This window comes from Hemicordylus capensis, chromosome 4 (genome assembly GCF_027244095.1).
Source record: "Hemicordylus capensis ecotype Gifberg chromosome 4, rHemCap1.1.pri, whole genome shotgun sequence".
Lineage (NCBI taxonomy): Eukaryota > Metazoa > Chordata > Lepidosauria > Squamata > Cordylidae > Hemicordylus > Hemicordylus capensis.
The window spans coordinates 278,956,757-278,980,260 of NC_069660.1; the positions used below are offsets into that span (position 1 = coordinate 278,956,757).

At 43.2% G+C, this 23,504-nt stretch overlaps 1 protein-coding gene across 7 annotated transcripts in view; it reads right to left on the reverse strand.

Annotated features, from left to right (window-relative positions):
- The window catches only part of MMP16 (matrix metallopeptidase 16), a 350,260-nt gene that overhangs the window by 159,636 nt on the left and 167,120 nt on the right, over window positions 1–23,504 (reverse strand). For all 7 annotated transcript variants that reach the window (XR_008306306.1, XM_053246794.1, XM_053246793.1 and 4 more), the window contains one exon: window positions 22,860–22,982. Coding sequence is in view for 6 of the 7 variants with exons in the window: in XM_053246794.1 (XP_053102769.1) it covers window positions 22,860–22,982 (123 nt within the window). In the remaining variant the exon portion in view is untranslated. The remainder of the gene's footprint in view (window positions 1–22,859; window positions 22,983–23,504) is intronic.

Below are 23,504 nucleotides of genomic sequence, written 5' to 3' on the forward strand. Positions count from 1 at the left end.
CAGGAGCTTCACACGTGTCACGTGAAGTGCCTCAGTGAGTGATGGAAGGCACGGGGCTGTGGCAGGCCTTTTATCCTTTCAGTGTTCTGAAACTCTGCCTGGACAATGCCCATCCGTGTCCAGGTTACAGCAAGAATACTGATGGGAACAGGTTATCATATTACCCCAATTTTGTTCCACTTCATTAACTACCCATTTGTTTCTGGGCTCAGTTCAATCTTCTGATCCTTATATTTAAAGCCCTAAATAGACTGGGACCTGAGAACCTGAAGGACTTTCCATATGTACCCCACTCCCTTACACTGAGTTCAGCATTTCTGAGTTAACTTCCATGAGTTTCTGTTAGAAACGGGGCCTTTTTTTGTTCTGATGCCAATTTTGCAGAATAGCACTTAGCAATAGCACTTACATTTATATACCGCTCTATAGCTGGAGCTCTCTAAGCGGTTTACAATGATTTTAGCATATTGCCCCCAACATTCTGGGTACTCATTTTACCGACCTCGGAAGGATGGAAGTCTGAGTCAACCTTGAGCCCCTGGTCAGGATCAAACTTGTAACCTTCTGGTTACAGGGTGGCAGTTTTACCACTGCGCCACCAGGGGCTCTTATGCACTCCCTAGACAAGCTAATATAGCTCCTTCACTGTACAGTTTTGGACACCTGGTTTTTCAAATAGGCATGTAGATTAAATTCAGATTATCTGTTAGTAGATGGGTGGCCTTTTGCTGATTTTTTCTCCTACTGTTGATTTTGTGATTTATTCTTTGCTGTTGTATTGCTTCTTTAATGCCATGATATTTGCTTTAATTTTTTTTTAAAAATTATTGTAATAGAAGCTGCTTTGGGTTATTTTGTAAGGGAGATGAAGAAGACAGTTTAAATTAAATAAAAGGTTAGATGAAATGCCCAGTTCAAATCTCAGCTCAGCAATAGACAGAGGGGGAAGCAACTCCACATAAGACATCTCACATTAGCTAGTAGTGACATGGTTAAGGAGGGCAATGCTACAGTTCCCACACATACAAGGGAACAAATACCCAGCCATATAAACACATGGATAAGGCAATTGTAAGGTAAAGTGTGCTGGCAAGTCAATTTCGACTTCTGGCGACCACAGAGCCCTGTGGTTGTCTTTGGTAGAATACAGGAGCGGTTCACCATTGCCTCCTCCCACACAGTATGAGATGATGTCAAGCCTATTGCTGTTTCTTGATGTGCTCTTCTGAATTCAAATTCATGTTTGGGGAAGTATGTAACAAATATGTAAACAAGTGGTTCAACTGAAAATTATAAAAAGATTTCAAAAGCAACAGTTCTAGAGTGCATCATGTTATAGAACAGTTATATAAATTTCCCCTGAATTTGATGTTTTGGTGAATCGGCGGGTGGGGGGGATCATAAATAAAAACTTGGATGATTCATCGATGTCATCTTATAAAATGTGCTTGATTAGAAGGCATAGCATCCTTTTTAAAAAACCTACTTTCCGAAGGGAAGACGTCTTAAAAGATCTGTGTATATATTTAAACATAAAATAACATGTATGTTTACAGTCTGCTGTAAATTAAAATATACAGCACATGGGAGGGCATCCTAAAGGACTCGGACAGAGCTATTCACCACCACATATTGTTTCAAGATAGCAGCCAAAGTACAACTAACACCCTTTTAGATCTCACATGTTTATGGTTCAATACAAACTAGGAAGATCCTAGGGTGTAGTGACAGGGGGATAGATAGAGATAGAGATAGAGATAGAGATAGAGATAGAGATAGAGATAGAGATAGAGATAATGTTGGCATCTGCCATCTTGAAACAAGATGATGGTCAATCACATAGCACTCATTATACTGGGTTAAGATTAGGGATGTGCATGAACAGTTTGTGCACTCTCTGGGGTTTTGAAGGGAGGTGCCTTTAAGCGAGCAGTCGGTGTCGGCACGCTAACCGTGTGCATGTAGATGGCGATCAGGGGTGCAGGAAGGAACACTGTAGCCCTGCGCATCTCTTTCAAAATCGAGTGCCAGCAGGGGAAAAGCAGAGGGGAGGGGTGAACAGGTAAGGAGTGCCTTACCTGTTTTTTTAAAGTCACCCCCCTGCCAGCTCAAACGCCAGCATTCAAACAGGTTCAGCGCTACAGAAAGGGAGCACTGAACCCGTTCATGCACATCCATGAGATGAGGAGTGTTTTCAACATTCTGCCATTATAAGCCCTGAACATTCTATTGCCCATAAAGACAAATATATCCACTCAATCCCTATGAAATCATACACATATCACCTCGGCAGCAAGAGGTACCACCCCTCCAAATCTGGTGCAATTCCATTGCAAAAGGAGTGAGATTCAGTAGTTTACATTCTTAACACCGAAAAAGAGATTTCAAAGTTTGGCAATCTCCTTTCACCACAGATAAAGTATGTTTTTAAATGTTTGATATCCTTTAGTATTTCTCAAGAATTCAGGCCCATACTGGACTGATGCCTTTTGCTGGTATGAAAAACATCAATCTAGTTTTTGAGTAATTACTGTTCAAAATTTCCATAACAGGGAAAATAACTAATGGAAAGTTAGCTAAGAAAATAACTGAGTCTGCCCACTGAGAATTCTGAACCCAAAGCTGGGAGGGATAAGTCCTGGCAATTTCTAGCGAGTGACTGCCTGATTCTGAACACAGGTGCCTTATAAGGACAGTCCACAAGCACTCTGGCACTTGTATAGTCAAACAACCGTTCTTCCCCCTCCCTTTCCTTTAATGAACATTTGTTTTCTTCCGCTGCCCAATTTCTCTCACCCCCACCAAAGGGGGCCCTCATCAAAGCTTGAAATAAATTACTTGAAAGTCAATTTAGTCCACTGGAGCTTACTTCTGGATTCATAGGAATCCGGATCAGCAAAGATCCTAGGCAAGAATCCATCTTAGAATGGTCCTAGGCAAGAATCCAGCTGGATCCATCTTATTTATTTATTATTTATCTGTGTACACCACCCTGAACCATTTTTGAAAGGGCAGTATAGAAATAAAATAAATATAAATATATAAGAATGTGGATTCTTTTTTTAGCCTACTTTCCAGGAAGCTTATGAGATCACCCAGCATTCCACGCGTGTGTACATATGTCCCCCTATCACCTTTGCAATGCCTGGACCAATATGAACCAAATCAGGTACAATTGTTGGGACACATGGGGCACCTCGACAGTATAGTTTGTGATGATGTCATCCACCCCAATTCAAGATGGTGAACGTGTAGACTTTCGAGGCACAAGTGGGATAACTTGTGAAGTGCCTCACCAATTTGAACCAAATTTTCTACAGGTGTAGGGACACATAGGAACGGCTTAGAAGTGTAGTCTGTAATGATATCATCCACCCTAATTTAAGATGGTGGACACATGAACATTTGAGGCACAAGTGGGCTAACTTGTGAACCTTCAATTTGAACCAAATCTAGTCAGTTGTAGGAGTAGTGAAAGGAAAGTAGGCAGATTACTTCTTAATAGAACTTGTTTTCCTTTCTCCCAGCCCCTCAGTAAAGCATAGAATGGGGTAACCCTTTGGTGGGGGGAACTTCCATTTATTTCTCTGGGGCTTACTTCTGAGTAAAAACGTATAAGAATTTCTGAAGGAGGAACCTCAAGGAAATCCTAAAAACCATTCCCACCCAGCACCAAAAAAACCATCGTTATGGTGTAGACTGCTGTTGAACATAGGGGTTCTACATCAGAGTCTAGCTGCCAGTGAATATGGAAGCATTACTTGGCCATGCTGAAATGAAGCTTCCATATTCACAGGCGGTTTAGTTCTCATGTAGTACCTCCATGTTCAAGAGCAGGCTCCACCACAATAACAGTCTGTTGGCACTGTGTGGGAATGGTTTCTGGGATTTCCTTGCTACACTTCTTTGGCGCTTTCAGGAAGCATGTAGCTGAGCACTGTGAGAAAGAGAATGCTAGGCTGGAGTACACATGTCCTTTATCTATCAAATGTGTATGCTTCCCCAAACTTCCATCTCTGTGCGGCTTACAACAATTTAAAAACAAGCCAAAACAAGGGTAACCTTCCCCTAAAACAATTGAAAATAATAATTAAATTTAAAATAGCTTGGATGAAAAGGTATGTCTTTAATGACGAAATGTTGTCAGAGAGGGGGAGGCTCTCATCTCAGAAGGGAGTGCAATCCAGAGTGTTGGGGCAGCAGAGAAGGCCCACCTCTGCATAGCCACCAGATGAGCTGGCGGCAGCTGCAGGTGGACATCTCCGGGTGAGAGAGAGCAGCATTTTCCAGCAGCATTTTGATAACTGAACCTGCAACACCTAGAAGGAAATAAACTCCATTAATGTCAGTGGGACTTGCTTCCATATAATGCGGGAACAGTTAAACACTCCCTAAAAAAAATGGTGTTCCGGGAGGGGACAATAATGGAAAGGTCCTTTTAAAAATGTGAATGGAAAATAATGTAAAAACCCTATGAGATAAACCAGCACCTCACCCAGCACAAAGATTGTTCTCTAAGAATCTGACATTAGCTAAAGCATCCCACAGGGCTTAAGATCTGTTAGTATATTTAAAATAAAAATGCCAATAATCCATCCTCTCCTACTTTGTAGGGAATACAGCAAGAAAGAGACAGTGACTGACATAATGAGAAACATTACTCAAAGTTATCCTACTGTCCTTTTAATTTTAATGAGACTACTTTGAGTAAGCAATTATCCTATCAACCATTAAGCATTAAGTGGAGGCCTCAGGCTTAAAGTGAAGAAATCTACTCCATCTATGTTCATAGGCTACATCACTTGCGTTCAACTTTTTAAATACACTACTTTCTAGTAGGGATGTGCAAATCGATTCAAGGTCAAATCGATATGACTTGAATCTGGTTGATTCAAGTGATTCGACCTCTAAATGAATCTACCCAGTCACCCCTGGCCAAATTTGAGCTCAAATCAAATCCTCCAGGGCAGGGAACTTCTTCAAGCCCCTTCTCCCCCTGCCTGAAACTTCCTCTTTTGGTCTTACTGGCTGGAACAGCTGCTACTCAAACTGCTCCAACCAATCTGATTCCTCAGAGGGCTCCTACTGGCACTGCCCCCAGGAAGAAGGGAGGAAAGTATTTAAAATATACTCCCTGAAACAACCAGGGAATGCATTTTAACCCATTATTTTAGTTTTTCCTGGGGGCAGTGCCAGGAGGAGCATCCTAGGAATCAGATTGGCTGGAGCAGCTAGAGTAGCAGCTGTTCCTGTCAGTAAGACCAAAAGAAGTTACAGGCAGGGGAGGAAGGACTGAAAGAAGCTCCCTGCTCTGAAGGTTTCCCTGATTGCTGATAATTCTGATCCTTTATTCACTTCTGTTTTTGTTTTGAGGGTGGGAACTGCCCCTTCTGCCCTTACAGACCAGTCACCACTGGATCACACTGTCATTATTACTGAATCTGAATCCACCAATTTCATAATACTGGGTTTGTTTGTTTTGTTTACAATATTAGAAAAACAATGGAGTGTGACTTTCACTTAGTTGAAGGTTTTACAAAGTTATTGGGGTTGAGCATCAGGACATTCTACTTTGTGGACTGGAAAAGCTACCTATTCCCAATCGGGCGGGGGAGCCTGATTTCCAAGAATAATGCCCAAACACTATTAAATGGATTTCATTCTAATGTAATTTCCATACTGAAAGAAACAGAGAGTTACTTTTCCTTAGTACTGTATTACATAGCCATCCATTACCAAGTCTAGCACTGCTGGGACCACTTGAACCCACTGATGATCTCACTGCAAGATCAGAGATTAATTAAGACTCTTTATTGGAATGTACCACAATACAACAAATTGACTCCCTTGGGAGGAGACCGATACATAACAGTTTGCAAATCCAGTACGGCTTTTCAAAACCAAAAACAAGTTGGAAGTGCTGAGTGTGCCTATGAGTGATGAAGTCATAAAGCCCTTCTTGGTAATCCAACAAACAGTAATTCAGATGTCTGGATTAACTGAAATTGTTGGATGTCCTCCAAAGCAGGCTGCCACTGAAGGAGCAATGGCTGCCATTGGCCCTAACTAAGAGTAGCAATTCCAAGAGCGAAGTATAACAGTCTGCAAGCAGAGGGGTGTGTGTGTGTGTGTTCACATGCATGCATGCTGGAGGGATCACTTTGTTCCTTGTCACTGTTCCTATATAAGTCACATTACACTAGCTGGCAGCCAAATGTCCATGCCATCTTCTTCCCTTGCTGCTCACTGTTATCAACACAGGCGGGAGTACAACCCACCCCCCGCACTAAACATTTGAGAAGTCTCCCCTTATTTTACTGAACTTCCCCCACCAAACCTAACAACTTATCTCCCCGCAAAGTGTCTTTCCACTCCTGGCCCCACAAAATAAATGAACTGAGGAGATACTTCTCAAGCTTTCCTTCGTCTGCACCCCTGAGCACAGGTGAGGCATTTTATAACATTTTCTTTAAACTTCTAGCCCATCGCTTGTGCCAAACTGGGCATTCAAAATGGTCTGTTCAAAACGTATTTTCACTATTCATGCCAGTTTAAGGGTGGGAAATAGCAAGTTGAGATCTTGCAACAAATTAAATGTGACATTGGTGTCTACAACTGGGACTTCCCCTTCCCCCCGCTTTCTCAAAAAGCAGCCACAAGAGCAGTATGGTGGTGGTGGGAGGAATTCCAATGGGGGCCCCTGCACAGGAGAAGGGGGATTAACTCTTTGCTCTTGTACAGTTGATGTAAATATTACCCTCCCTCTCCAAAAAAGCCTGGTATTATTAGCTGATGAGGGGAAAACATGACGGTACTAGGGATGTACAAAACATTTAAAATAAAGGGCCTGTTTCTAGCTCAATACAAAATCACACCATTTCGAGTCAAACCATTTCAAGCACCATTTGGGAGGGCTGTTTTTACAGGGAGAGCTGATCTCCCAAATTGGGGATGGCAGGTAGACCAGGCCTCCACTCCAGACTTCACGTGTCAGCCAGCCTCAGAGGGCTGGTCTACCCTTCATGTGAGGCTGAAGTGCTAAGTCGGGAGAGCAGATCTGGTCTACCCGCCACATGAGGCAGGTACACGAAGTCTCTGCTCCCGACGTAGCACGTCGGCCTGCCTCAGAGGACTGGTCTACCATAGACCAGTCCTCCGAGGTGGTCCAACATGTTAAGTCTGGGGCAGAGGCTTGGTCTAACTACCAACCCCAGTTGGTAGATGAGTTGTCCCCAGAAAAACAGCCCTCCAAAATGGTGTTCAAAACAAGATTGTTTCTTCGAAACAAGCTTGGCTACTGTCTAGATGAAATGTTTCAAGCATTTTGCATTTCATTCCGAGCTCGAAACAAAATGCTAAGTTTCGTGCACATCCATAGCAGGTACCGGTTTGTGTCTGTATGCTTTCCCCCTCCGTGAAGAACTGAAACTTCAGAAAGGGGGATTTAAGTCAGGAAATGGTATGAGGCCATTAAGCCCTCCTCCTCCTGTGGCCCTGATTCAAATCAGGAGGCTCCATCACTGCTTCTTAAGAAAGTAAAAAACCATGAGCAGTGTAATGCAGAACTCCCATGCAACATCCTGTATGGCCCTTAGTTTAAATGAATTATGACTAACTAATGGCTAATCTCAAATGTGGCCATACAGCTTTTTGTCATCGTAGTGCTGAGAGTCACATAGGCAGCTAATCTTCTTCAACTGGTTACTGTTTTTTTAAACACATATTAAAAGGTTTGAATGAGAGTGGAAAAGGGAATCTGTCTAAAGAAAATAGGAAGTTCAAAGAAAAACTAGAATATTCACACAGAAAAAAGAAAGAAAAGTAGAAGAACATGTACAAATAAAAAAGACTAACTGATCTACAGTGTGATCCTAAGCACGTTTACTCAGAAGCAAATCTCACTGAGTTGAATGACTTATAGTAAGTGGCTAACATTCAGACTACAAATGTGCAGCGCTAGGTCTGGAGTTTGCATTCCACACAGGAGTTGTGCTAGCCCAGGGACAGGCAACTTATTGTGGCCGAGGGTGATGGGAGTTGTTCAACAACTACAACTTGTTGTGGTTTAGCTGGAGAGCTGAGGCTGCCTACAGCTGTGCTGGCAAAAAAATTGTTTGCATTTGTTCAACCAAGTGTGCAACCTATGACATGCTTCATATATTTATCAGGGAACTTTTGTGCAGTTTTAAGCATCCCTATAACTTCGCACAGCTATGCAATCTCTTTGCACTAGTACCAATTTGGTCTGTGCAAGGACATCATTAGAGTGGAGGTCAGCCAATGTATTTAGAACTGCAGCCTTAATATCCGTTGTAACAAATACAATGTCAACTCCACTGAAGTCATCAGTTGCCAAGCTCAACTGACTAATACGATCATGATTTCATGTACTTTCAGCATCAAGAGAGAACAATACATTACAAACTTGCTAACTGGGAAGCATCTATGCTATATAAATATCATTAGTTTGGCAAGACAACAGTAATAACAAAGATTAGTCTTCTGAAAGCAAAGATTTCCAGTACTTGAATGAGGTGACCCATTCCCCAGTATCTGATTCTCTGTCTTAGGACTAAAAATTCTGTCCTTGAGCAGAGGGTATTTTGTAACCATAAGACAGAAAAAAGTGACGTTTTGATACATGAACTCTAATAGTAATAACACAAGAGCACAATTTTAAGCATACACACAATTCTGTGTGATAGATGAGCCTGCCTTGTTGATGACAGATGTAGGGAAGGCTGAATTGGAGAAATACATAGTTTTGTGCCATTTTCAATAAACAGGTAAATTGTTAAGTAGTCCCTTTCTGTCAATTCTGCCTTTCTGTCTGAAAAGCAATTGTTCCCGGACATCCACAGTCATCTATCTATTCTGTCAAAAAAAAAAAAAAAAAGGGGGGGGGGAGCAAAAAGCAAAAATAGCAGTTTGTGACAACAAGCACTATTTTCAATGTGATAACTGCTTTGAGCACTTTAACTTTTTACAGTGGTTTCTACGGTACAAAACACAAGAAGATTTCCTTCACGGCATATATAGGGCTTTCACTGTTAAACAATTTGTATAGACATCAATAACATCTAGACGTTATTAGAAACCTGCTCATTTCTGGTATGAGTAATTGAGGCATTTTTAAATAAAAATAAAAATTGATATCTCGTTTTTATTTCTCTCATCAACCACCTCTAGATGCATCTTCTGAGGACTGACTATTCTCAGCAACAACAAAAATCACCTTTTTAGTCTAAGGCCACGACTAATATATTGTACAATTTTACTTCTGCAATCATCCCTACCCCTTTATTTTTATTTTAAACCAGTTTCCCATGGTGTTGTACAAAAAATTCATCTTGGCTTAATTATAATCAGATCTCATCTGGGTCCAACCTTGGCAATATGTTAAGTGGGATATTAAGGGATTTTTGCCTGCGTATATGTCACTCTCTTCAGTAATGAAGCATTGTGATCTGCCTTTTGCCAGACCAGCACCTTCTCAGCCACTGCGCTCTCACTCTCTCCACACATGTACATACACTGGAGAGTCAAACAGTCAAAAGGCATCACAGAATATCATATGCAAAAATATATGAAGAACAAGATACAGAAGATTGTATGCTAATTCTAGAAGCCTCAAAGTCAAGGTGGGTGAGTTTAAAATCCACAGAAAGGTCAGAAGAGGCTACACTGGTAGTGAGACTGCTCTATATGTCAAAAAGTGTATTGAGTCCAATAAATTAAATTGAAAGATCAAATTCAGTCACATAATCGCTATGGATAGGAACAGCTGACCTAAAAAGTAATATACCGTACTCAGGATATACTATTGCCACCTCTGACCAGAGCTGTAATGGCAATCTTGAGCTAGAGCTGAAAAGAGAGAAAGAGGCAGCAAAAAGATAAAATGTTGTGGTTATCCTATGGCTCTGTCACTGATCCAGGCAGCTGAGCCAGCCCACTGCTCCAGAAAGGAAGCCTGTCCCAGAAGATTCTGTGTTATTGCGTGGGTTCTCTGGACAGGATGAAAGATGGTAGCAGTGATGGAGCATGACTGGGGCGCCCATTGTGGGAGAAGGCAGCAATCACGAAACAGGATGGTGGGAGGGTGTGACAAGCACAGACCTCCATCATCTTGAAGTGAGAACATCACTCCACAATGTCTAATAGTGGTGTGCATCGGTCCGGATCCGTCCGGACCGGCAAGGGGGTGGTGGCTACCTTTAAGGGCGGGGGGGTAGAACTTACCCCTCCCGCCGCTCTTCCCCCTCCGGCGCTGCTTTTAAAATCCAAGTTTTCGGGGCGGCAGCGTTCTTCCCTGCCGCCCCGGACCACGTCGTTGCCCGGAAGTAGCTTAGATGCAAACACGCATGTGTGCACCACGTTGCGCGCATGCGTGTTGGCTTCTAAGCTACTTCCAGGCAACAACGGGGGCCGGGGCGGCAGGGAAGAACGCTGCTGCCCCGAAAACTTGGATTTTAAAAGCAGCGCTGGAGGGGGAAGAGCGGCGGGAGGGGTAAGTTCTACCCCCCCACCCTTAAAGGTAGCCACCCCCCCCCCCGCCGGACCGGTCCAGATCTGGACTGGTTCGGAGGCCTCCAAAATGGCCTCCGGACCGGTCCGTGCACACCACTAATGTCTAACAGACCCTCCCTTCACCAATTCCCTAACCTTATCTGACACAGGAGATAGGGCCACTTTAATTTCCTCCCCTCTGAATAGTGAGATGCAGAATCCTCTTTGAACTACAGACAGGTGTGTGACCCGCAGTCGCCTGGACCCAGCTCACGCCCTCCCTCATGGCTTTAAAGCTAGAGGACAAAGGCCTGGCCAGTGTTCACCATTTTTAATCTGCAAATGGATGTTCCACAGGAAAAGCTGTAGAGATTAACACTCTCTCAGCCAAGGACCTGCCTACTGATAGACTAAGCTAAAACTCAGTGCTAGTCAGTTAGTAAATGCTTTTGTATTTTCTTTTGTATTCCTGTGTGCCTTTCCTTACTTCCAGTTTCACCCTACTTTCCCCCAATTCCTTATTCTGTACGCAACCCTTGTTTCTTAATAAAGTTCATATACTTAGAAGTGGCTTCAGTCTGATTTAACAGGTTCTAGAGAGTTATTTGCAAAACTCTTCCCCATGCGTCTCGTAAGGTCATTCACTACTGTTTAGCTTATTTCAGAATAAAATCTTGTTGTTTAGAGCTGGGTGGTGTAGACTCTGGCTGTACAGTGTAAGTCCCAAGCTGGGCAGTCCTAGGTTGTTGAAGCAGTGTCTAAACCTGGTCAGTAGCTTAGATCAGTCTTCAACTGGTGGCAGCCTACCTTGAAGGAGCAGCGTGCTCCTAGATTTGGGATCAGAGCAATCTCTCTGCTGAGGGTAGATCCCAGGAAAGCATAGCGTCACCCACCCCCATTTCATCAGAGAGGGTGAAAGGAAGCTTTGGGGATTTGATTCAGAGACAGAGGTCACCTCCGGGCCCCAGAAGCTTCCCGAGTGTTCCACTTGCCAATGCTAGGCCTGGGTCTCACCAATGCTTAAGGAGCTACCCTTGTTCCTGGTGCATTTTTGCACACAATTCAAATGGCTAATGGGCCTGGGACCATATCTTTAAAAATCTCTTGTCCCCAATGGGATGCTGCCCTCCCACCCCATATTATCGGCAAAGCCTGGGGCTCTCCCTCATCCCTCAAAGCATTTGCTTTGAAGTCTGGGTGAAGTCCATATTATAATGTAAAAGAAACAACAAAGTTCACAAAAGAAGCCACAGCTGCTCTGCAAACTTGCAAGAGCAATTGCCTGGTTTTATTGACATCCTGCAAGTTGCTAATTGTTTACTTGGCAAATGTAAATAGACCTACAGACTCCTGCTAACAAACTCACCTCTTCTGGCAGATAAAAAAGCCTTTCAATGGGGCTTTCAGTGAGGAAGCTGTGGGGATTGTGTGTGTGTGTGTGTGTGTGTGTGTGTGTGTGTATGAGAGAGAGAGAGAGAGAGAGAGAGAGAGAGAGAGAGAGAGAGAGAGAGAGAGAGAGAGAGAAACCTGAGGGATTCTCTTAATTTTTCACCTGACACTTGTTCTATGTCTACGTGGGATGGTCTGTGTGAACAAGAAGCTTTGTGAAATCATGGAGCTCGTTTTGTTGTTGTTTTTACAAATGTATTGCAACTCAGGCTTCTAGAATGACCCCACCCACAGATGACCCTGCCCCCAAGATGACTCCGCCCCCACCCCCAAGACCTCCTTGTGTCCCGAAGTGAGGCAATGGAATTTTGGCAACCCTATTTCTGAAGGAGTGCATGCTCTCATATCAACCTAGCCATGCACCAAGATTATCTTTGGAAATCCTTTTTTCGACACCCTTACTATCTTAATACGGACGGTGAGTAAGGGAAGGGCCTCCTCAGTTGTGCCCCACTGATAGAATACAAAAAGGTCATTCACACAACCCAAATCCCTGGTGGCTAGGGAGGGCTGGAGGGAAGGCAGCAGTATATCTACGTCCCCCAACAGGACTGCAGAGATCCTGGCGCTGCTGCTGATTGGCCGCATACAAGATCCCCACTGCGGCAAGTGGCACGGTGTTCTGCAGCCCAGCCTCCATAAACCCCACAATGCACCACACAAGGAATACAGTGCATTGGGGGATTTCCAACAGCCAGGCACTCTAGCTGCCCAGCTCTGTGTCTGCACAGGCTGCAGGCAGACACATGTGCAGGCTTGCACCCTTCTACCGCGGCAACAGCCTGAAGTAGTCCAATCCCAGTGTTCCACACAAGCAGCCCTACCTGGGTACGGCTATGCAAGCCCGGATAGAACTGCTCGTGTGAACAGACTCTGTGTCCTTCTGGTACCAAGCAAAGACCTTTTTGTTTTACCTGTTAACCTCTGAGGTTCCTCTAATACTGGACAATGAGATATGCAGGATGATGTTGTGCTGCTATTTTCATTCTGCTGTTTTACCAATGGTTGGGTTGTATTACATATTTCTGCTTTAATAGTCTTGTTTTCTTCTTTTGGGTGAGCCACCCTGGGAATACTCACTGAAGCAGAATATATACAATATTTATTTATTTATCGTTCCTAGTAGTCTGTTCCTTACAAAAGAAGCCTCCTTCACACTTTGAGAATCACTACTAAGTCTCAACATAGCTTTTTAAAATTATTGATCATGCCCATTAAAGCAATTTTATACAGTTATGATACAGGAATAACTTTATGGATTAAGATATAAGGCAGAGAGAAGGAATAACTACACATATTTTACAAGAGGATGAGGAGAATGGGAAGCTGTTCCAAGAGTTTGTGCCATTTATCATGTTAATTCATTATCTGGTGAAAAGGTGTGGACAGTGCAATATGCTGATACAAAATAATTCAAGAGGGATACATCTAAAGTAGGTAGCAAGTACTGTAGCGCTTTATCTCAAAATGAGGCAACTGGACGATAAAAGGGAAAATGAATCCAATATTGGTAAGTGCACACTGGGAACAAATACTATCTTGGTTCTCAATCATTCATAGAATATAAATCATCAGAATCATTATGGGTAAGTCACTGAAATTGAAGACAGTGGTGGTGGTGGGGGCACTGCTAAGGAGGGGTGGGAGAAAAAAGTGGAAATAGCTTATTTAAGATTATATCCAGAGGTATTCTGGAAGCTTATTAAAATTAGTATAAAGGACAATAAACCATAATGATTTCTTTTGCTTAACTGACCCACTTTAACTGAGGATGACTGAGGATAAGTGTGAAGTGTGCTGAATATTTGACACATGATATCCAAATGTTAAGAGGGACTCACCAAGCCCATCTTGTTTGGAGGGCAGTTCTGCCTGATAGCCTTCTTATCAAACCAGGCTATTAAATGGAGTTGACCCCGCAACAAGAGGGGCTTGCAGAGCTTCCAATGTTCAGAGCAAACCCACACATTCCAGATGAGTATGTGGCCCTCACAGAATGAACATTGGGGGATATTTGTTTGACTAAGCCTGGTGCTAGAAAAACCAAACTCGCTGCACATACATGGAAATACTACAAGTTAGGGACAAGCTTTCAAGAACACTGTTCTCTGTGCATGTCATAATTTCTATTGTCTCTCAAGGTGGTTTATCACTGTATTTATGGATATTGAAAATGGGCACAGGGTGCGATTTGAAGCCGGAATAAAGAATGGTGTTCTAGATCCACACACCAATTTTCCATACAGATCTCAGTCTTCAAGGTAGAGAACACAACGTGGTGTGTTTTATCTCTTTCCAGGCTTCCTTCAGAACAAGTATGGGGGTTGAACTGGCATTCAGAGTTGAAACATAATTGTGCCTTGAATGTATGCACCAAGGTTCATTCCGCTGTCTACTTTCAACAGGGTTACACTTTACAGACAAGAGGGATGCCCAAGAGGCTGATGGCTAAACCAAACGGTCACTTGCTTGGGTAAAAACTCAAGCAAGTGAAACAAAGTGTTTAAAAGTCTTAACTTGAGATGGCACATTAGAATTATGTCATTTTCCCCTACACACACAAACACACACACAAAATATATTTGAGTGCCTTTACTGAAGAACAAAAAATCAAATGTGACCCCTGCATCCAAACCAAAACAAGGGTCAAGGGCGCACACATGCGCACACACACACACACACACCCCAAAGTCAAGGAGTTCCTTATATGCTGTGAAGGTACTGAGAACTTTCTTGCACCCTAGCTTTTCTCAACTTGTGATGGTCCAAATGCACTGGACGTTCTTGAATGGAACAAGGTATGTCTGAATTGCTCCAATGCAATGTTTTACTCAGTACTGCTAGATTATCTCAGCTATCTGCAGTGTAGCGTCTATTCTATCCAGGGTTGCGTGAGGCTTCCTGATCAGTCCTGCAAGCCTTGTGGCTGAAAACTATAAAAGAAACTGCTTCCTGGGGCATAAGAAGACTTCAGGCAGTGGCTGAAAGACATTGCCAAAAGTATGCTGATCCTTGGGGTGAATGAAGCTGAGAACTAGGGAACAATTTTCCCTGGAGAGTTTGATGGGGTTGTTAAAGGAGGGCTTGTTTATTTAGCTTAAAATTTTATTGCTACTGTACTCAGCCTTAGCTGAGCACACCCATTATCTGGTGCAAGGCTGTTCTAGGAACAGAAGCCACCTTTATCTCTTTGCTAGCCAGATTCATTATGTCCTAGTGTAAAACGTTAAATCAAAGGTTAATATGGCAATAAAAATATGCAGAAAATAACCACAGTATGATGCATACAAAAATAAATAGGGTTCCCAATTATTTATGTTTCTAATCACACAGGCAACAGGAAACATTCTATGAAATTAGGACACTGATAATGCAGAAGTGACAAAATTTCCCACACTAAAGAATTGATCTATGGAATCTATCGCCCTGGGAAGCTGCAAAAGCCAATAATATAACTGAGTTCAAAAGAGGACTAAGCAAATTAATAAGAGTAATCAGTGATAATGAGTGAAGAAGATCAAAGGATTAGTATAGTCACTGTGCTTATAAAGGGCTGACTCCTGTAAATTTCTGGATTGTAGTACAGCCATCATCTGGCAAACCTTGAATGAAATTCACTTCCATCACACAAGCCCTATTAAAAGATGGTCACAGCAACCTTTAGTTAAATCTGGGCGCTTTCCAGATTACACCCTAGAACAACAACAACATGTTTCGCCTTGGCAGGATTGTATTGAAACAATCCCCAGAATCTTAAACTCCCACAACAACAAAATACAGCCACTTTTTTGTGATGCACATGCAACCTTGTAGCACTATGACACAAAGATAAACTCTGAAAGAAAGCATCAGAAATGTGAACAGCACCTTGCTGTCAGCACAGGGACTGCAGTGTCACAACACAGGAAGTACGGAAGCACACTTAGCAGATACATAGTGACATTATTGTAGGGTGTGATCTGGAAAGTGCCCTGGTGACACAAGAACTGGAAAAAATTGCCTTGATTCAATATAAGGTCATCAGGTGCAAGTGGAGGCAACTGTGAATGTTCTGGTAGTCCTACTGCTTTAACTGGTTTCATTTGGGCAAGAAATGGTGCAAAGCCTTGCACAGGCTCTTTCTGAGACCTTTTTATGGCCCAGCAGAATTTATATCCTACTGCCTCTCTCTTCCGCTGTCATTATATTTCTTTTACTAGAATCCCACCACTAATCCAGTGTGCTGTTGCCATGTTAAAAGCCTCCTCTATTGTCTGCACAAGAATGCACAGAACAGCACTTTTGCATTTTGATCTCCTTCTCACAGTCCTTTGGATCTAAGCTACTAACTCCCCTGATAAACTTCCTATTCATTTACTTCATTTATCTCGCCCGATTTGAATTAGTCCCAGCTTAAGTCTGTGAGCTATTAAACTAAATGCAGCCTACAAGCCATGTATGATGGCCCACTGGGGACTTAATAAGTCAGCTTTTGCGCCAATGTATTAAGGACACAGCAGCCAAAGACATATGCTCTGCAGGGTTCCTGACAACTCTCTGGCTCACCCCATCAACACAGAGGCAGCACAAAGCTTTACGTCCTGGGGTGCATTTGAGAAGGGAATGATGGATGGGCACGAGCAAGGGTGTGTGCTGCAATTTACAGTACTCCAGTTTTAATCCCCCTCACGCAATGCATGAACCAAGCAGCACAAACTCCCTTCTAACCCAACTTGCTTTGCAGTATAACATTGCTTGCTACAAAACACACTGGCTCCTTTCTGCTCCCCGCTCTGCACCTTCTCCAGCTGCTCAAACTGCCTCCCAGTCCAATTTCAAAAAGTGCAGAGTGACAGCTTTTCCAACTTCTCCATCCTCTAACTGCAAGATTTTGGCAGAGTGGCACACCCTCCCTACTATTCCATGGGCACTGCAATACAACAGATTTATAGGTGCCTCATCCTTATCTCCTGCTGTTGCTGCTGCCCTTGCAGGTTAAGCAGCACTGCAGGCTCATTCTCTCAGCCCCCTAAGCCAACCACTCAGCTCGATCTCTCTCCTTCTTGTACCTATGTACACACACACCAAGTGCCTCTTGCTGCCATTGTGGGAAGAGGAGTAGCTAGCAGAGAGTGGGCCTGTGTTTGCTTGCCTTCCTGGCAGCCCCGTGGACAGATTATATGCATGCACATGCACAGCGTACACACACCAGCCACACCCCTGACTGTGATGTCACATGCAGGGGGCGTGGCCAGCACCTGGAAAGGCCCACACTGACCTCACTACAAGTGAGAAATTAAAAAGCAGCCAGCAACAAAGCCAGCTGTGAATGAGTGAGGTGGCGAGAGGCTCGCCAGAGCTTGCGGAAGGGGAGAGCCAGGCAGCTCCTGTTCGTTGAACACAACTAGGAGAGCCTAGCCCGATTTTGCCGATTGTAAGAACCACCAGGCTTGGCTGCGAGCCCGGTGGTTCTAGAGCAGGTACCCTTCTCAAGAACCCCTGCCCTAAAACCAGGTTTGTGGAGCGAGCGCTCCGCAAATCTGGTTTTAATTATCGTGAGCAGCCGTGGCGCGGCTTCGCGCCACGCCTACTCACGAGAAGACCCCCGGAGGGGAGACGAAAAGCCATCTCCCTGCTCTGGGGGTCTTGCCAGCACGCCCTGCGCACTTGCGCAGGGCATGCTGGAGCTTGCAGGGGCCGATTAGCCCCCACTCCCCCCAGCCCCTACCGGCTCCGTCTCAGAGCCAGCAATCATGTGGGCAGTTGATCCGGCTACCCAGGGCTTCCTCTCCACTTGTGAGGGGGAAGAGCAGGCTTAGCCCGCTCTCCCCGCTCACCCTGCAAAACCGGGTCTCACAGATCATGAGACCCGGTCCAATCTCTCTTTTCCCCTCTCAAACCAAGCTATATACATGAGATACCTCCTGCAGCTACTGCAGGGCCAGAAACTCATGACCTTAAACTCACTGAAATCAAGAGCTTCTCCATGCCCAACTACATCATTTGCCCTTCTCCTGGAGATTTCTTACCAGCCAGATCAAAAGGCTGCCATACTTAGCAACCCGGCAAGTGCCCTTCTTAAGGACTGTATTTAACAATAAACAAAAAATGGTAGATAATAGACAATGGAAAGTCAATAGCACTTCCGTTTTCAGCAGAGACAGATCAGAAGCAACCTAAACAATAAGATCTGAACAATAGGATCTTCAGCTGACATCAATATGGGGGAGCAACTCGGATGACATGTCCAGCTGGCTCTGCCGAATCACATGGGGAGGAATGTGGCCGTGTATGCCTCTTCCGCACCCCGTGTACCATCCTGATGCCATGTAAAGCACATGGGGAGGTGAAACATCCAATCAGGGGCAGCCCTTCCATGAAGCAAGGTGAAGCAGCAGCCTAAGGCAGCCAATTATTGCTTATTTCATTGTGTATTGTTTTAATTGTGTAAATTCACTGAAGAGTCTTAGAGACCCAGCTTCTTTATAGAACACAAACATTATATAGTACCTAGTAGAATATCATAATATACCTTTACTTCTACTAGGTACTTCATTGGTCTGTGTTCTATATCTGAATCTGCTACCAACCCTTCCCATTTTCTGTACCCAATTTCTTTATCCCTGGAAGGAAATATAGGCAAATCTTGCCTATCTGTGGTTCCTGAGTGGCCAGAAATGACTTCTAACGTCATTTCTACCTGCCATTTTGAAGCATGGAGTCATGTTGTGGCTTTTTTGTTAAAACAGTTTTAAAAGTGTAAAATCATAGGAAGTGGGGGGAAGGGGGCATTCCTTGAGAGCTAAAAACTAGGAGAGCAAGGTTCTATGCTTTGTTGACATTATTTCTGCTGCTTTCCTGCTATTTATTTATTTATTTATTTATTGGCTTTTTCTTTTCTTTTTTAAGAGTAAGGAACCTAAACCCTGGATTCCCATGGGGTAAGGTACCTTTACTTGCAGTTTCCGTATTCGTGCTTATTGGTGGTAACAGAACCCCCATGAATAAAGAGGGCCCCTTGTACTGTAAACCACTTTGGGAGTATTTTAATGAAAAGGGGTATAAAAATTCAACAATAAATAATGTATTATTGGGGTACTAGCAAGATGGCAAGATGTCCTTCCACCCCCTGCTTTTGAAAATGGGGGGGGCGAAGAAGAGGAAGGTGCACACAAAAGGGGCACCCTTTCAATGGGGCAATCAAGGATATTTTGGTTTTCAACCTGGCATGCTAACCCAATTGAAACAGATATAGATTACCAGTTTTGCCAAAACCAAAACCAAAAAAACACCCGTGTAAGTAGTATAACTTACTTACAGGTTAGATATGGTTCAAGCAATAACGAGCACCTTATATTTTGCCCAGAAACGTATCGACAGCAAGTGTAGTTCCTTCAACTCAGGAGTAATATGGTCCCTCCTAGATGACCTACAGACCAACTTGGCTGCCGCATTCTCAACCAACTGTAGTTTTCACACTATGTACAAAGGCAGCCCCACATAGAGCGCATTACAATAATCCAGCCTAGAGGTTACCAGCATATGTACCACTGTTTTGAGGTCGTTCATCTCAAGAAAACGGATGCAGCTGGCGTATCAACTGAAGCTGATAAAAAGCACCTCTGGCCACCGCCTCAGCCTGGGACACCAGGGAGAGGTTCGGATCCAGAAGCACCCCCAGACTGCGTACCTGTTCTTTCCAGGGAACTGTGACCCCATCCGGAACCGGCAGATCAAAATCATCTCCCAAGTTCTGACCCCGCACAATAAGTACCTCCATCTTATCTGCATTCAGCTTCAGTTTGTTATCTCTCATCCAGCCCATTGCTGCCTCCAGGCAAGCATTTAGGGAGGTTGTTGTTGTTGTTGTTGTTGTTGTTGTTGTTATTATTATTATTAATTTGATTTCTATACCGCCCTTCCAAAAATGGCTCAGGGCGGTTTACAAAGAGAAATAAAACAAATAAGATGGCTCCCTGTCCCCAAAGGGCTCACATTCTAAAAAGAAACATAGGACACACACCAGCAACAGTCACTGGAAGTACTGTGCTGGGGGTGGATAGGGCCAGTTACTCTCCCCCTGCTAAATAAAGAGAATCACCACGGTAGAAGGTGCCTCTTTGCCCAGTTAGCAGGGGTTATGCCTTCTCCTGATGATGTTGACATGGAGAAATAGATTTGGGTGGCATCAGCATATTGATAATGTCCTGCAACAAATCTGATGATCTCTCCCAGAGGTTTCATGTAGATGTTAAACAACATTGGAGACAAAACAGAGCCCTGAAGGACACCATAGGAAAGTTCAGATTTTGAAGAACAACAGTCTCCAAGAGACACCATCTTGAATCTGCCTGTGAGCTAGAAGCGGAACCACAGCAAAACATTGCCTCCCACCCCCAATCCCCTCAGACATTCCAGAAGAGAACAAAGGTCAATAGTCAAAGCCGCCCATAGATCAAAAAGGACTAACAGAGTCACACTCCCTCCGTCAATTCCCAATTGGATCAACCAACAGACTGACCAAGGCAGTCTCTACCCCATAGCCTGCCCAAAAGCCAGATTGAAATGGGTCTCGATAATCAGTTTCCTCCCAAAACCACCTGGAGCTGGGAGGCCACCACTTTTTCAATCACCTTGCCGAGCCACGGAAGGTTGGAGACAGGCTTGTAATTGCTGAACTCTGAGGGATCCAAGGCAGGCTTCTTCAGAAGAATGATACATGCACAACAGAGATGCAAAACATAAGCTTCCTTCCTTATGAGGCTAGGCTACAGCATCTGGGGCTCTTTACCTTGGAAAAGAGGCGACAAAGGGGAGACATGATTGAAGTGTATAAAATTATGAATGGAGTGGAGAGGGTAGACAGAGATAAACTCTTCTCCCTCTCTTGCAACACCAGGACCAGTGGTCACCCCATGAAACTGAAGGTTGGGAAATTTAGGATCTACAAGCAGAAGAACTTTTTCTCAAAGTGCATAATTAATCTATGGAATTCCTTGCCATGGGATGTTGTGACGGCCACCAGCTTGGATGGCTTTAAAAGGGGCTTAGAAAGATTCATGAAGGACAGGTCTATCAATGGCTACTAGTCTGATGGCTGTGGGCCATCTCCAGCCTCAGAGGCATGATGCCTCTCAATACCAGCTGCAGGGGAGCAACAGCAGGAGAGAGAGCATGCACATACATCTTGCCTTGAGCTACCCAGAGGCATCTGGTGGGCCACTGTGTGAAACAGGATGCTGGTCTAGATGGACCTTATGCCTGATCCAGCAGTGTTGTTCATGTTCTTTATGTGGTGTACCTAAAATTTCATTGGCCAACATCCATAATAGCATTGTGCAGGGGCAGCAGTGTGTGAGTTCCAGACTAATGCTGCACCATCATTTAAGCAGAGAAAGGGGTGATTTTTGCCAATCCCCTCTTTCCTCTGTGTACCCCAAAACAGATCCCTAGAGCTGCAAGACTTTAAGGGCCTATTTTGGTGGTACCTAGTGGGCTTCAGAGGGAAGGAAAGAGTGGCAGAAATTGTCTCTTCCCCAGCTCAAGCAACAGTGGTAGTCTGGAACTCACACTACTATACATGCACAATGCTAGTCCAGCATTGTTTCATAAAACTAACTAGTGAAAATTTATGGCTACTAATGTAACACTAGGCAAGTTCAGCAACTTCAAATTTGTAATTAATGTTTTTCATCCCTAGGAAGTGTGAGAGAGGCTACATATCCTTTATTGATTTATTGAACACTCCAGTAAATAAATAAAATTTAAAATTCACATAAATTTGTTTCAGTATAACAATTAAATCACATGAAATGTCTTTATTGCCCCCCACCCCCGCCCATTAAATATTTCAGTTCAACTATCTGGCTACTTGAAAAACCTTTGAGCTACAATGTGGGAAATCAATATGGTGGAGGGTGTTGTTGTTTTTTAAGTTTATAAATAGGCCAAAAAGGCCAAATCAGATCACAGTCTATTTAGGGTATCAGGAAAACCTGTATAACCAAAAACCTTTGAAGGAAAATAATTCACATTATATGAAAATGATGTAAACATTTCCAATTCAATTTATTTTTAAAACCCACATCTCTGATGAACAATATATCCTTTAATTATATACAGCTGCCCAATCTTAGATAGGGATGTGCAGAGCGTTTCAGCTTGAAACTGATACTATGGGGGTTTTGGGGAAAGGAGAGAGAGAGAGAGAGAGAGAGAGAGAGAGATCTGCATTTTGTTCCGAGCTTGAAACAAAAATACAAAATCTGTCTTGTGCACATCCCTAATCTTAGAAACCATGCTCTCATAAGTAAACTGCATTTCATCTATAAGGCTTTAAAAGATTCAACTCCAGATATATGACATCATGACCACCACTCTATTTTACATTCTAAACACTTTAAAGAGAACTGCACACTCAAACTAAAATGTTTTGTCAGGAATGCATCAGGTTTTTTAAATCAATCTAAATTCTACTCTGGCATAGACCTGAATCTGAATACTGAAAGCCTCCTTCTAATGACCTGATGTGCATATTTAAATTAGATAATAACTGGGGCAGCCAAGGTAGGGCTAAGCTGGTCATGAAAACAGTTTCATTCTCTACTTTCTGAGCAAGTTTTCTAGAAAAAGTTACCAAAGGGGATGAAAGATGCTTTTAAAAGTGTTTAGGGAGGCAAGAGGTTAATCTGATACTGAAGGCTTCAAGTAACACTTTATATCCATATATTTGTATCCAAGGAAATCATTCAGGGTTTTTGCGGTACATGGGCATTTCCCCAAGACATTCAAAATCAATATTTCAGACTATATACCAACATCTTGTCTTTGAAAAATAATATCTCAACAACAGGATTGTTTTGTTTTGTTTTTAAGATGCAAAGCACTTGCAAGTGAACAGGTCACAGCTTTGCTTTCATTACCTGTAAGTGATATGTTTGTGTTGCCACTTCTGTCCTGTTAAAGCATATCGCTTTCGACGAATATTAAATCTGGAGTTGCCTCTTGTCTGATCAGGCACACCACAGCGAGGTTTCTTCATCCAGCTTTAAATAAGTAAACATACAAGCAAATTAGCAGCACATCATGACAATATCTTCTTAACATCACTGGCAAATCCTAGTCTATCTAATTAACAACAGATGATCACAGCTCTTCTCTCTCCCCTTACAATAAATGACTTCGTTCACTTCTGCACATACTTCCTGGTTAAGATTTCTAAGTATAAAGCCACATAATAATACTCCGAACAAGAGCTGTAAAGGGACAGTCAAGCACAGTAGTAGGGGAGAGCCGACATCTATTTACAATTCTTGTTGACATTTAATATTTTGGAAGCTTTGGGCAAGGCAAGTGGGAAACTTAATGGCGTTTATCAATATGTTCAGTAAAGGAAGAATTAAGTGCCTGAAATACAGTAAGTTCTATCACATCTTCCTTTAGTTTCAAAAATTATGTGTTTGAAGAAAGGGGAGGCTTCCGGAAGCAATAGAGGGCAACATCCAGAAGAATTTTTTAAAACCCTCTAGTAAGTGCAAGGTGTTTTATAGAAACCTAATACATATTAT